The 12631-nt window shown below is 37.1% G+C and overlaps 1 protein-coding gene across 1 annotated transcript in view; it reads left to right on the top strand.

Annotated features, from left to right (window-relative positions):
* The first annotated feature begins 1683 nt into the window (after window positions 1-1683).
* The window catches only part of LOC126354542 (testis-expressed protein 47-like), a 119700-nt gene continuing 108752 nt past the window's right edge, over window positions 1684-12631 (top strand). The window contains exon 1 of the mRNA XM_050004273.1: window positions 1684-1763. Coding sequence (XP_049860230.1) covers window positions 1704-1763 — 60 coding nt within the window. The 5' untranslated portion in view covers window positions 1684-1703. The remainder of the gene's footprint in view (window positions 1764-12631) is intronic.

The raw sequence follows: 12631 nt of genomic DNA on the forward strand, positions 1-12631 counted from the left end.
GCCGAAAAATTTCACTTTTGTATATATGGCAAGAAGAATTTTATAGTTTCCGACGGGTTGTTTTCATGATGTAAACGTCGCCTCAGAATTCGCCAAACGATTGAAGGAAAAGCAAGGTCTTGCGATAGTGACTCTGCTTCACAGTTTCCTGAAATTCTGTACAAAGTAATTGTAGATGAAAATTAAATTATTATAAAGTGAATAAATGTGATTGAGCGTCGCTTTATTATCAACTACTTCCCGCCAGAACTCTCGATAAAAGAAGTCGGGGAATAAGATGGGTTTGAAAATGAATAAAGATAGAATAACACACCTCTTTGCCACAAATAAATCAGGCAGCCGTAGCTGAAACCTCTTTGAGTAGGTCAAAGTCAAAGCCCTAGATGTTCCAATCATGTAAACATGTCATCATTATGATTCACTTACCACGCATTCAGAGAATGCTTTGATGTCATATGACATTTTAAGCAATTGGTTTCAAGAAGAGTTTGTTCTGTCAGTGAGAAAGCATCTACAGTCTCTTAAGTTGAGAGAATAAGCTCTACTAATCCTTGGTCACTGTCCAGCACATCCACCTACTGATGTGTTGCAGTCAGAAGATGGAAAAATAAAAACTTTTTTGTGAAAAAACATGACGGCATTATTTATGCGAGCATTTAAGGCTGCTTACTTCGATAGCAAATTCAGGTGAGGAAATGGAAATGTCCTTGAAATGTATAAATCTGAAAAGTGTTGCGTATTCGGGAGATATGGCGTGGCAAAGTATCTGTCCGACCACTATTAGAAATTGCTAGAAGAAGTGTTCCACTGAAGAAAATGCAACTGTGAACGCTGCACTGCCATAGGTTTCAACAGCAGTCACCAGTCTGCATGTGATGCTCTATAGCGAGGTACTGATCTTGAAGATTTGAACCGTTGGTTAGTCGACGACGACGAAGAACCGATTTCGAGATCTTAAATGACAAGGACATCATTGATGCTGTTCCAATAGAGGGTAGTGATGCCGTCAAGGATGAGAACGACAAAGCTGAAGAAGAAAGTATACACGATCACCAGTTCATGTGAAATATTGGATAGCATAAATAAAGTGATTACGTGGGTATAGCTACAAATTGAACCAAACCAAACTGCGTTGATTTTTTTTTTTTTTTTTGTAACATGGTGGATAACGCACGAAGGGAAGAAGGCCTAAAACTTGGATTTTTCACAAGAGGGAAAATGCATACAACATACCTGAAAATCAAAATTATTCCACGTTTTGCTATCCAAAATGCGATCTCTACTGGTTTAGAAAGCAGACGTGATTTTGTGTAGCACTATTTGCTGCTGTCACCAGTCGAGAACGAAGATGTAATGCACTAAACACGCTTTTGAAGTAAATGTGTTTACGTACTTATTTTGTTAGTTAGCTATTTACACGTTTCCTAGATATTAAATCCGACCTCTCACTATAACGTAGCGCGCTGTCTAAAAATCACTACATTCATACGTCCCGCCGAAGCTTAGCTTAATTCATACGAACTCCGAGGGTTAACTAAACGTCAGACACAGACAGTTCCATTACACTGTCAAAAATCTCCTTTAAGTAACTCAGTAATCATCAGAGGTCTTATCGAACATTTTTTAGAACCGATACGTATATTCTGCTCGTAACTATAACAACGCCTCCGCACGAATAAACAACCTTGAATCTCGTCGGCAATATGGAAGAAAGGAGGTCCCTCTATGATGTGCTTAAAGGGAATTTAGCGGCAGCTGGAAGAGTAAGTACTCAGGTGGAATACTTTTAGAGTTGAAATAAATGTGTGTAAGACTGTATCGCTAATACCCTAGGAGTATGCATAAACTGAGATCTTCTAAGAGCAAGCATTACAGAGACAGTTACAATTTGCCAGTCAAGTAGCGGAATGCATCGGTTAGACAGCCAGTTACTTTCACATGAGTCGTATTAACTAGTGTTTTCCGGTGTCAGTATGGAGAATCTGTAATAAACACCACAACATTCGAAAGTATCTATATGATTAACTTAATCTTTATTTGTCTGGGTGAGGCCCACATGGTGAAGACATATAAAGTATCGTTTCAAACCTATATTTTTAAATATTTTTTCAAATAATCGTAAAGTAAAACTTATAGGAGCTATTCATATAAAAACTTTGCCTGTTTGTAAGTCTAAATCAGCTCCCCCCCCCCCCCCCCCTCTTTTTTTCTTTTTTTTTTTTTTTTTTTTTTTTTTGTTTGTAAATAGAAGATGACGGCACTTGTGAGCTAAGTATATTTACCCCGTCCACTTACCCCAACGACTGCGAACCTCGAAATGAACACACTTCTTTTTAACTCCTTTAAATCCTGACAAGTATATAAAGTTTCTCACTGCAGCTAGAAAATGAGTAGACCTACAAATTAATAACATCACATCGAAAGTGGTTTATCAGAACTTACGTGTACTCGAAACATGAATGTATTATCAACGAAGATCCCGCATGGCAAAATGTGTGTGGCAGCATGGGATTTTTTTGTCCTTAGTCTTACATGACTTTTTGATGTTTTAGACATTTGTGGAGAAAACACCGTTAAAAATCTATATTTCATATGCAGGGCCAGTTTAGATCATTTTTCTACACATTAGTTCTGTTTTCTTGGTCTCTTCTTAAGACCTTTAAAAATCCAAATACATTGATCGTGGAAATTGATTGTTTTTCCTTTTGAAATACGTACTACACAGACATTCCTCTAAAACAGAAATAAAATTCTGAATCTTATTCCAGTGCTAAATATTAAAAAAGAAACACTTCATATCCATTTAAGTTAATTCCTGTGATCATTAACTTTTAGCGAAGGCTACTGTATGTTAATTTTTTAGTCTCATAACGAAACTTTTTAAATCTTTAATTTAAAAATTATTTCACTTTTCATCTGGAAAAGTAATAAACAAAGAAAATCATAGTATTTTGCACTGACATGTTAAACATAAGTTTGTTTAACTGCGCAAGTTACTGTCCACACGAACTAAGTTTTCATTCGGCGCAGTGGCTGAAGGGAGCTACCGTAACGGTTTTTCTCATTTACCGTCGCTCCCATCAAGCACCGTGCCGAGTGGCAACTTAATCTGTGTGGGCAGTATATATGACATGAGAAGAAAACTCAGCGTTTCAGTGTATGTACAGACAATTTCTCTCTCAGATGAAAGCATAACATTCAACAGGCCTGTTCCCTAGCCTTTAACTTAGAAAAATCTTTCAAAATAGAATCTGAGTCTTTTAATTTAAAGGTATCGCTTTCAGGGGCTAGACTGACAGTTCACATAATTGTTGCTACGCAAGTGTTGATCTAAGGCAGGGGAGTACAGACTTGGTAGTACCTTGGGCCGAACGCCTCCTCTGAGACAGCGAAAGGGCCGGAGAAAGTAATAAATACTAGTTCACTAATTTGTTCCCCAGATATTCATTTTGTTTAACAAATGTAACCACAATATATTTTTACATAGGCACGTCATTCCCTGCACTCTCATATGCAACTCGTACTGCCGCAACTGTATCATTGCGCTAGTGCTTAAGCTCAAAGATCGGAAGTTCTTTCAGAGCAAGAGTAAAGAAAACAAAACACAAAACCGAACGTTAGGGGCGGGCCGCTACCAGATCAATGGCAGACCGCATGCGACCGGCGGGCGTTATTCCTTCTCTGTGTTCGTAGGAGGCAATACTGTCTTGAAACACGCACGGCTTTGTTACGTTAAATTCCCTCTCTAAATTCGCGTCCATTTCGAGGCGCGCGTCCTCCAATCGTGCACGGGTTTGAAACGCAAACGGTTCTTCCAAAGACATAATTAAGGCGATGCATGAAACATGGTCATGAAGTTCCCGCGTTTACTTCAGGTCGCTCGTGCTTCATCCGTCAGTCAGCTTTGATTTTCACTGTGCAGTGTTTGACGTTACATTTCCAGCGTGTACTGTCGGTTAATAGGAACTTTTGATGGTCGTACTAGGTGGTATTACAGACAGTTTTGAAATTTTAAATTTTATGGAGACAGTGATAATTACCAACGTAAAATTCGATACTGTTTATCATGTGAAGGTCACTAAGACGCAAAGTGTGATTATTTAATTGAAACATTTTCTGAGTCATCTCAGACCATTTGGATTATGATGGGACGTTATTTGTAGCAGGTACGAAAAGATTTTAGAGAAGTTTATAATTGTCATCTTTCGGAACGAAACAAAAACAAAGACAAAAAGAAAGGCGAAAATAGAAACTTTAATTTTAAAGCCAATATAGGAATCTAGCTTTTAAAAGTAACTAAGAGTACCTTCAAAATTCACCATTAATGAGACGGTGATTCACTGCTGTAATACAGATTAATTTTAATCATTGTCTTAATAGAGATTAATTATAATCATTGTCGTAATAGTGTTATCATCGAGTCAATGTCGCCAAGTATTGAGCGCGCTGTGTTGTTCTAAAGACATTAAAAAGTAATTTGAACCGTATTTTGAAGAGGACATGACAGCTACAGCAGCCAGTTCTCACAGAGGAATGTGAGACAGACGCTTACATTAAGTTGTGTAGCGCACAAAAAATCCACTTGACCGTCAAGTCATGTACCTATGTTAACAATGGCGTCATCGAACCTACATGTACACATGATTACTCTGCTATTCACAATAAAGTGCCTGGCAGAGGGTTCAATGAACCACGGGACGTGAGACTTCAGTGATGTTATCGACGTTTTAAAGCAAAAGGAGATTGAGTTATATAACAGAAATGTATATATTTCTGTCAAAGAACACAGGTGTGCATTACAGTAACATCTATTATGCAAAGAATGTTTATGATTGGTTTGGCTGATGAAACGGTGTTTTTTAATACAAGTCGATCCTGTGAGCAAACAAATGCCATCACAACATTTATATTTTCTGAAATGAAAATTGGTGCTATGCCTGTTGTTGTAATTTTGCACACAAGTCAGTTTCCAGACAATTACATAGACGCCTTTCAATCTGCAAAAGGTTATTTGGAGGAGGCTTGCCAGAAAGTTTTTCCCCCAAAAGTAATTATGACGGATGACAACAGCATAGAAAGGAGTGCCTTATGAGCTCTAATTCCAATTAGCACATTACTTCTATGCAAATTTCATATAAATCAAGCTCTTTTGGCGTTACTTGTGGGAAAGTGGTCATGTCGTTATTAAGGACGATCGACAACCAGTTATAAGGAAATAGCGAACTGTTATGTTCGCCAATATAATGAAAAAGCCGAAGACACTATGTCTGATTTATTAGATAATAGGAAATGAAGAAAAGTAAAAAGCTGGAAAAGCATCAACACGTTTGTAGGAACAGCGTGAGGAGTAGTGTTTAGCATATCACATCAAGATCTTAACACTGGGGAATAACAGATAATTGCTGTGAATCATCAGTATGAATTTTTAAAGACGTAATATTGCAGCGCTGTAAAGTATTTAATATGTGTACGTTAATGTACTTTACCGCGAAGACCTTTCAATCAAACCACAAGAAAAAATTGTTTCAGTTTGCCAATAGAAAGGCAAGATATCTTGCGTTTTAGCATATGAAAAATTTTGCTAAGCAAGTGGCAATATTGAAGGTATTGCACACGTGGAATGACAATACTTACTTCGTCAAAAAAAAAAAAGACTAATCTGTATACTGTTGATTGCGAAATTGCAACGTGTGATTGTCCAAATGAAAATGGGGGGGGGGGGGGGCGGCGATTCTGTAAACATCTTTGTGTTGCAAGGAGAAAAAGCATGGGACTGTACTTACCACGTGACTATATTTAAACGACTCAGAATCGTCAACAGTTTACAAAATACACACTGACTGACCAACTTTCAGCATTATTCTTCGAAAATATTACGTGTAAATCAAGTGCAAATAATGAAAATAGAAAACTCTATTATACCGGAAGTACCAGAAATATTTAAACTTCGAATAAATTGTAAGAAATCTGCATAACTGGCTCAGAATTTCAATGCATTACCTGCTGTGCAGCATAACTATCAGTAACGAAAACTTATAACAATGATGTTGAAAATACTAAAGCCCAGTGGCAACGAATTACCAATACCTTGGAACGGAATTCAAATGCTGAACATACAAAAATTCTCACCAAACTTAATCTTAATCAAGTATTATATCATTTATTGTTGGAAAAAACCTGAAGAAAAGAAACCGTATTCACAAAATTGCATCAAATATTGATGATAACGAACCTCCTACTAAAAAAACTAATTTTATAGAAATGAATTATTTTTATGTACCTAGCTATGCTGTTGCCTTACATATTATATACGTCTTTGAACATAGCTTTATTTCTATCCCATATAATAAAAAACTTAACAGATTTTGCGTTCTACTGCCCATTCATCACATAAAAAACAGCCCCGAAACAAACACGGGTTTTCAGTCTGTGGGCACACCAATTATAAACCCGTGCACGATTCCAGGACGCGCGCCTTGAACCGAACACGAGTTCAGAAAGGAAATTAAGTACAAACACGAGCGTGTGTCAAGGCACAGCTGCCTCCTGTGGTACATGGAAAAGGAAATACGCCACCAGCGGGCCGCGCTCTGTTATCACTGATCTAATGTATGTCTTCATCAAGTTGAATTTTAAAAAAAATCTTTCACTACTAGCTACAGATCTAGACAAAGTCAGGAGTATCCGTCAACTCATGGGGGCAATGGGGATAATGTAGAAAAGTTGTTATTTACAATCTAAGATAACAGATGGAGGAATGGGCCTTAAGTTCAAAAATTTAATGTTTAGTTCGTTTCAGCTGGTTATATTCATCATAACTTAACACAGTCTCCAAAGCAAAGCTTGAGGTGTTTTAGTTTTCCACAAGGGTACCCCACAACTGCAGATCATGAATATCGTAAAGAAAGCCGAAGCGCTTACTGTGACTGCCCATAAGCTCAAACCTATCTTTTTGGTGAGCAGTTAGCTGCATCGAAAATTATTACCTTAAAAATGCGTTCAGCTTCACCTTCTTCGATAGGTTCTTGTTAGACTCGCTGGTAAATTTCTTCTTCACTCACCTGGGACGAATTTTAAGCTCTTTTGCATTATCACACTATTAAAATCGTAGTCTGATCTTATCTTCGGAAAGCTGCCAAACCTTTCAACTAGATCCACAGCATTCTGTAGGCCTGCAGTAACTCTTTGGAAAGCTTTGCTCGCCTTATTTAAGCTAAAATAAATTTCATACTAGACCACCGTACAACAAAGAAATCTGCGTTCTTGTAGTTTTGTTGCAATACTAGTGGACATTTCTTGGAAATCTTCGCCAGCTTTCATAAACAGCAACATGCACACGTTCAATGTAGAATTCTATATTCATGAAGAGGCAAAGTTAGTTCTCTTTGCTGATGATACAAGTATAGTAATCACACCTGACAAACAAGAATTAACTGATGAAATTGTCAATACTGTTTTTCAGAAAATTACTAAGTGGTTCCTTGTAAACGGACTCTCCCTGAATTTTGATAAGACACAGTACATACAGCTCCGTACAGTGAATGGTATGACGCCATTAATAAATATAGACCTTAATCAGAAGCATATAGCTAAGCTAAGGTAGAATATTCAAAATTTTTAGGTGTGTCCATTGATGAGAGATTAAATTGGAAGAAACACATTGATGTTCTATCTGCTGAAACGTTTGAGTTCAGCTACTTATGCAATGAGGGTCATTGCAAATTTTGGTGATAAACATCTGAGTTAATTAGCTTACTGTGCCTATTTTCACTCATTGCTTTCATATGTCATCAAATTTTGGAGTAATTCATCACTGGGGAATAAAGTATTTATTGCACAAAAGCGTGTAATCAGAATAATAGCTGGAGTCCACCCAAGATCATCCTGCAGACATTTATTTAAAGATCTAGGGATATTCACAGTAGCTTCTCAGTATATATACTCTCTTATGAAATTTGTTATTAACAACCAAACCCAATTCAAAAATAATAGCAGTGTGCATAACTACAATACTAGGAGAAAGGATGATCTTCACTATTCAAGATTAAATCTAACTTTGGCGCAGAAATGGGTGAATTATACTGCCACTAAAGTCTTTGGTCACTTACCAAATAGTATCAAAAGCCTGACAGATAACCAACAAGTATTTAAGAAGAAATTAATAGAATTTCTAAATGAAATCTCCTTCTACTCCATAGAGGAATTTTTAGATATAAATTAAGAAAAAAATTATAAAAAAAGTAAAAAATTAAAAATATAAAAAACACAAAAACATAAAAAAGTTGTTATATTAACTTAAGTATGTTGTTAAATTAACTTAATTATGTCATGTATTGGAAAATGTGACTCGTTCCACATCATTACGAAATATCGTAATCATGATCCGTGGGACTAGTATTAATCTAATCTAATCTAAGGACGCTGTAAGGCACCAAACGGATACGTAGATGCAGTACAGAACGTGAAAATTTCTTGAACTGTATTGCAACAGGTTGACAGAAATAGGACATGAAAACGGTGCATCTTTCACAACAAGGTTCAACGAGTGAGCACACATGAGATAACACGTGCCGGAAGGTTAAAGTCTTATATTTTTCCCTTTACCAGTAGAAATGTTATCAGATCCTTAGTTCAAGATAACATCGGGCAGACATTAACCAATAGTGTCTGCAAGTGGAATAAAGAAAAAGAAATGCTCTTTGGTAATTATTTCTTGACTAGGTTCGGTATGAACACACCGAACGACCAGAGACATTTGTTCTGTGTGACTCACGCTGCGGGTATGTTTGCTGTCTTATAAATTTATTCAAAATGTGATCCTGAAAAATCTGTTTAATAAAAGACTGATGAATCCATTTTCCATTCTTTACTGAGATAATGAATCGGCTTTATGTGACCTTACTCTTTACAAATGTCTTCCTGTACAGCATCTAACGTGGCGATGTGTTTTGTTAGTTAGAAGAAATTCCAGTTATTTTGTTTAAAGGTAATGTCTGTTGCTCCTTGAGACAGAAAAGCTTCTGATGAGAAATCAATACTGATTTAGAAAGCATCACTCATGTGAAAATAAGCTTGCCCTTCTCTCGCTTTGTATCCTGCCCACCACGGATATAAGGTAACATGCAGATTCCATACTCCCAGATTTCAGATAGAGTTTGACACAGTGTCCGACTGCAGACTGTTAACAAAGCCTCGAGCATGCGGAGTGGCTTGAAGACTTCTTAAGCAGACCGCTTGCCTTTCACACACAGAATTTTTACTACCTCATCATCTTCAAATATGTTTCTGACAGCTGACAACACCGCTACTGCAGAATTGAAAAGCTTTAAAAGCATGTTATACATTTATTAATTTTAACGATGCAAAATGCAAAGCTACTAAAATTAATACATTTACGCTTTTAATGGGAGAGATGAGTCAGACGCTTTATTACCTACTTTATATGACTGTGGCTCCAAACAAAATTAAAATCATTGATTACCAATCTGTTTTTTTATTTGTAAGAAGATTGACTGTCATGCTGTAACCCCTTTCCATAAAATTTTAAGATGGAAAAGCTATCAGAAACTTTCTCGTAGTAGTTCATAATTCAGGATTCGTAACCGGTATATCTCCCTGATGCCAGAATTGCTATCCTTTTCTAAGCAGTACCTTAAATTCCACGTTAGCGCTTATTCCTATCAGTTCTTCTCGTAATGTCACATCCGCTTCGTCACTATCACTGTATGGACTGATTTAGTTAGGTATTTTCATAATTAAAACATTCGCACACGTAGTTTCGAAGTCTGTTTGAAGGACAATTAAAAGTTAAACATAGGTTGAAATGTCATCATTCTGGCAGTCTCTTTGTGACAAACGAGGAAAATTCGCGACAACCAATGTTCGGCTTCATTCATTTAATTCTGGCAAGAAAATTGGAAATGAAAGATTTTATTTTTCTCGGATTTATACTGTCACATTGCAGCTGTAAGTTAATCTCATTAAATTTAGTTAACAAATCAGTTAAATAAGCAATGTCTAGTTTTTCTCTTGATTAGATTATCTTTTAACATTGGATATTTAGCATCCAAAAACACTAAAACAGTCTCAGCAAGAGAGAAAAATCTTGTCAAACATAAGTCTTTTGACAGCCAGCGCTACTTCAGTGTGAAGGGGTAACCGATCAAACCTCTCGTCATTTTCTTCGTATAACTGCGCAAATAATCGAGAATTCAACACGTTGGTTCGGAATTTGTTTACTGCATTAATGATATGTAGGAGAGATCAGTGTAACCTGCGGCTCAGATTTTTAGCAACTAAATACTATCGACGGATGATGGGGTGTATTGCAAACACCGCGGGCACGTTTTATCTTAAATAACCCATAATTCCACGATAGCGCCTAAACATGGCAGGTGCTCCATATACTGCAGCGAATATTATATTTCATGAAGGGGCCACTCTTCCATGAAATAATCTTTCAGAACATGAAATACTGATTCACCTTTTGTGACCTGTTGTCAAAGTTTTCAAGAAGAGCAGCTCTTGATGGATTTCTTTGTCGATTACAAATGAACATTTGCCAATAATCTTCATTGCCAGGTAAAGGTGACTCGGCCAGTTGTATGGAGAAATGGTCGTTTGCAGATAATTATAAAAGATGTTTTCAATATCATAACTCATTTCATCAGTACGTATTTGAACTGTGTTGTTGTTCAAATGAATTCTTTTGAATATGTCATAAGCGGGTTTGTGTAGAGCAGTTTTTAAAATCTGTTCAGTGGCTGTCAAAATTAACTGTCCCCCAGTTCCAGATTTTACGGTAAGGTCTCTCTTGAAGTCCTCTTTATTTCTCAAAGTTTTTCAAATCTTTACTGTTCCTATCACGGTGAAACCTTCTCAGATGACCTTCCAGCATGGGTATTTCCATAGCGTAATTACATAAAACTTTATTTCAACGTGCCTAAATCGGATACACTCTCGCTGATCCACATTTTCGCTGCCCCTTGCAGATTGGAGTCGAAAATTTGGGAATTACAGATCTAATTGTAATGTCGCAGAGCGATACGAAATGGAATGAATACTTAAGGTCGCTAGTAGACGAGGAGAATGGTCAACTTCGGTTTATTGTGAGGATTCTAGGAAAATGTAATTCACCTCACAAGAGACCGCGTATAGACTTCCCCTCAATGCCAATCGAAGACTGACATCCTTGGGAGAGCCACTCATGAAGACCTATTCCACCTGGTGCTCGAGATATATGAGGCAGAGTACTTAAAAAAGAATGTGATAATTCCAATTCTAAAGAAGGCAGATGTTGACAGGAGTGAATATTATCGAACTATCAGTTTAATAAGTTAAGCTTGAAAAGTATTGACACGAATTATTTACAGAAGTATGGAAAAACTGGTAGAAACCGATCTGAAGGAAAATCATCTTGGGTTCAGGAGAACTTTAGGAACATAAGAAGCTATACTGACACCACGACTTAGAATATAGCGTGCGGGAAGGCAGACCTACGTTTATAGCCTTTTTGGAATTTGGGGAAAGCTTGTGACAATGTTTATTGGAACCCACGAAATTCTGAAGGGAAGGGAAATAAAACACAGGAAGCAAAAGGTTATTCACAACTTGTACAGAAATCAGGCTGCTTTTATATGAGTTAAACGATATGAAAGGCAAGAAAATGTTGAAAGGAGAGTGATGCAACCTTGTAGCCTGCCCCTGAAGCAAGGACGTAGCCAGGATTTTGTCACAGGGGAGGGGGGGGGGGGGGCTCTGTTTCGTTGAAGAGGGCCTGAGAAATATACAAATGCAAATTAAATATTTCTTTTTTTGGCAATTCGATAACTTGGCTCCGATACCAAACGAGTTAAAATTCTAACATAATGCGTTGCGTCTGTGCTTACAAAAAAATTGTTGTCTTCTAATATAAGGTCACTGTCGCAGAGTGGAAAAATCTTAACGTTACGTTGAATTACATATTAAGTTCAGTGGGTTCAAATCTCTTTGGCAATAAGTATATCTCCTCCTACTACAATCTTATATTTAAATTTTCGGCTTATCTGAAACCAAGCAGTTCAGCGCGTCAAAGCATCCCAATTCCTCAATTCAAAAAAAATTATTGAAGTATCTTTCTTTTCATTAAAGTTCTTCAATTTCCTTAACTGTTCAATAAGTTCAGTTATTATGGTATTACAAGACCGTAAACAGATTTTGCGAAAGGTGAAAAGGATGGGGGGGGAGGGGGGGGGGGGGTGTAGGGCGCAGTCAGTTCGGACGAATTCAACCTGTCTGCTGAAAAAAGTTTTAGAAACGAACTAAACCATGTGCTATCATCCGTTCCCCACAAACCTCTCCCCATCATTCCGTATCGCAACTGGTTTTCGTAACTGACTACCACCCATGTTACCAGATTTGGCGATATTTTGCCATTTTGGCTAGTAATAATAGAACTTCGAGCAATATTTTTAAATAAATGCAACCATCGCCGTTTGGGCAATATTTTTGCTCTTCAGAGCCATGTTTGGGCCACTTAAACAAATCCTTGCGTATTTTTATGCACAGATTTTAATTTAATATTATTTGTAATAATGTTTACCGTTCCGCCCCCTTTGAAATACTGAAATGTTGCAACCTCAGAGTTCTACTA

This window comes from Schistocerca gregaria, chromosome 3 (assembly GCF_023897955.1).
Source record: "Schistocerca gregaria isolate iqSchGreg1 chromosome 3, iqSchGreg1.2, whole genome shotgun sequence".
Classification (NCBI taxonomy): domain Eukaryota; kingdom Metazoa; phylum Arthropoda; class Insecta; order Orthoptera; family Acrididae; genus Schistocerca; species Schistocerca gregaria.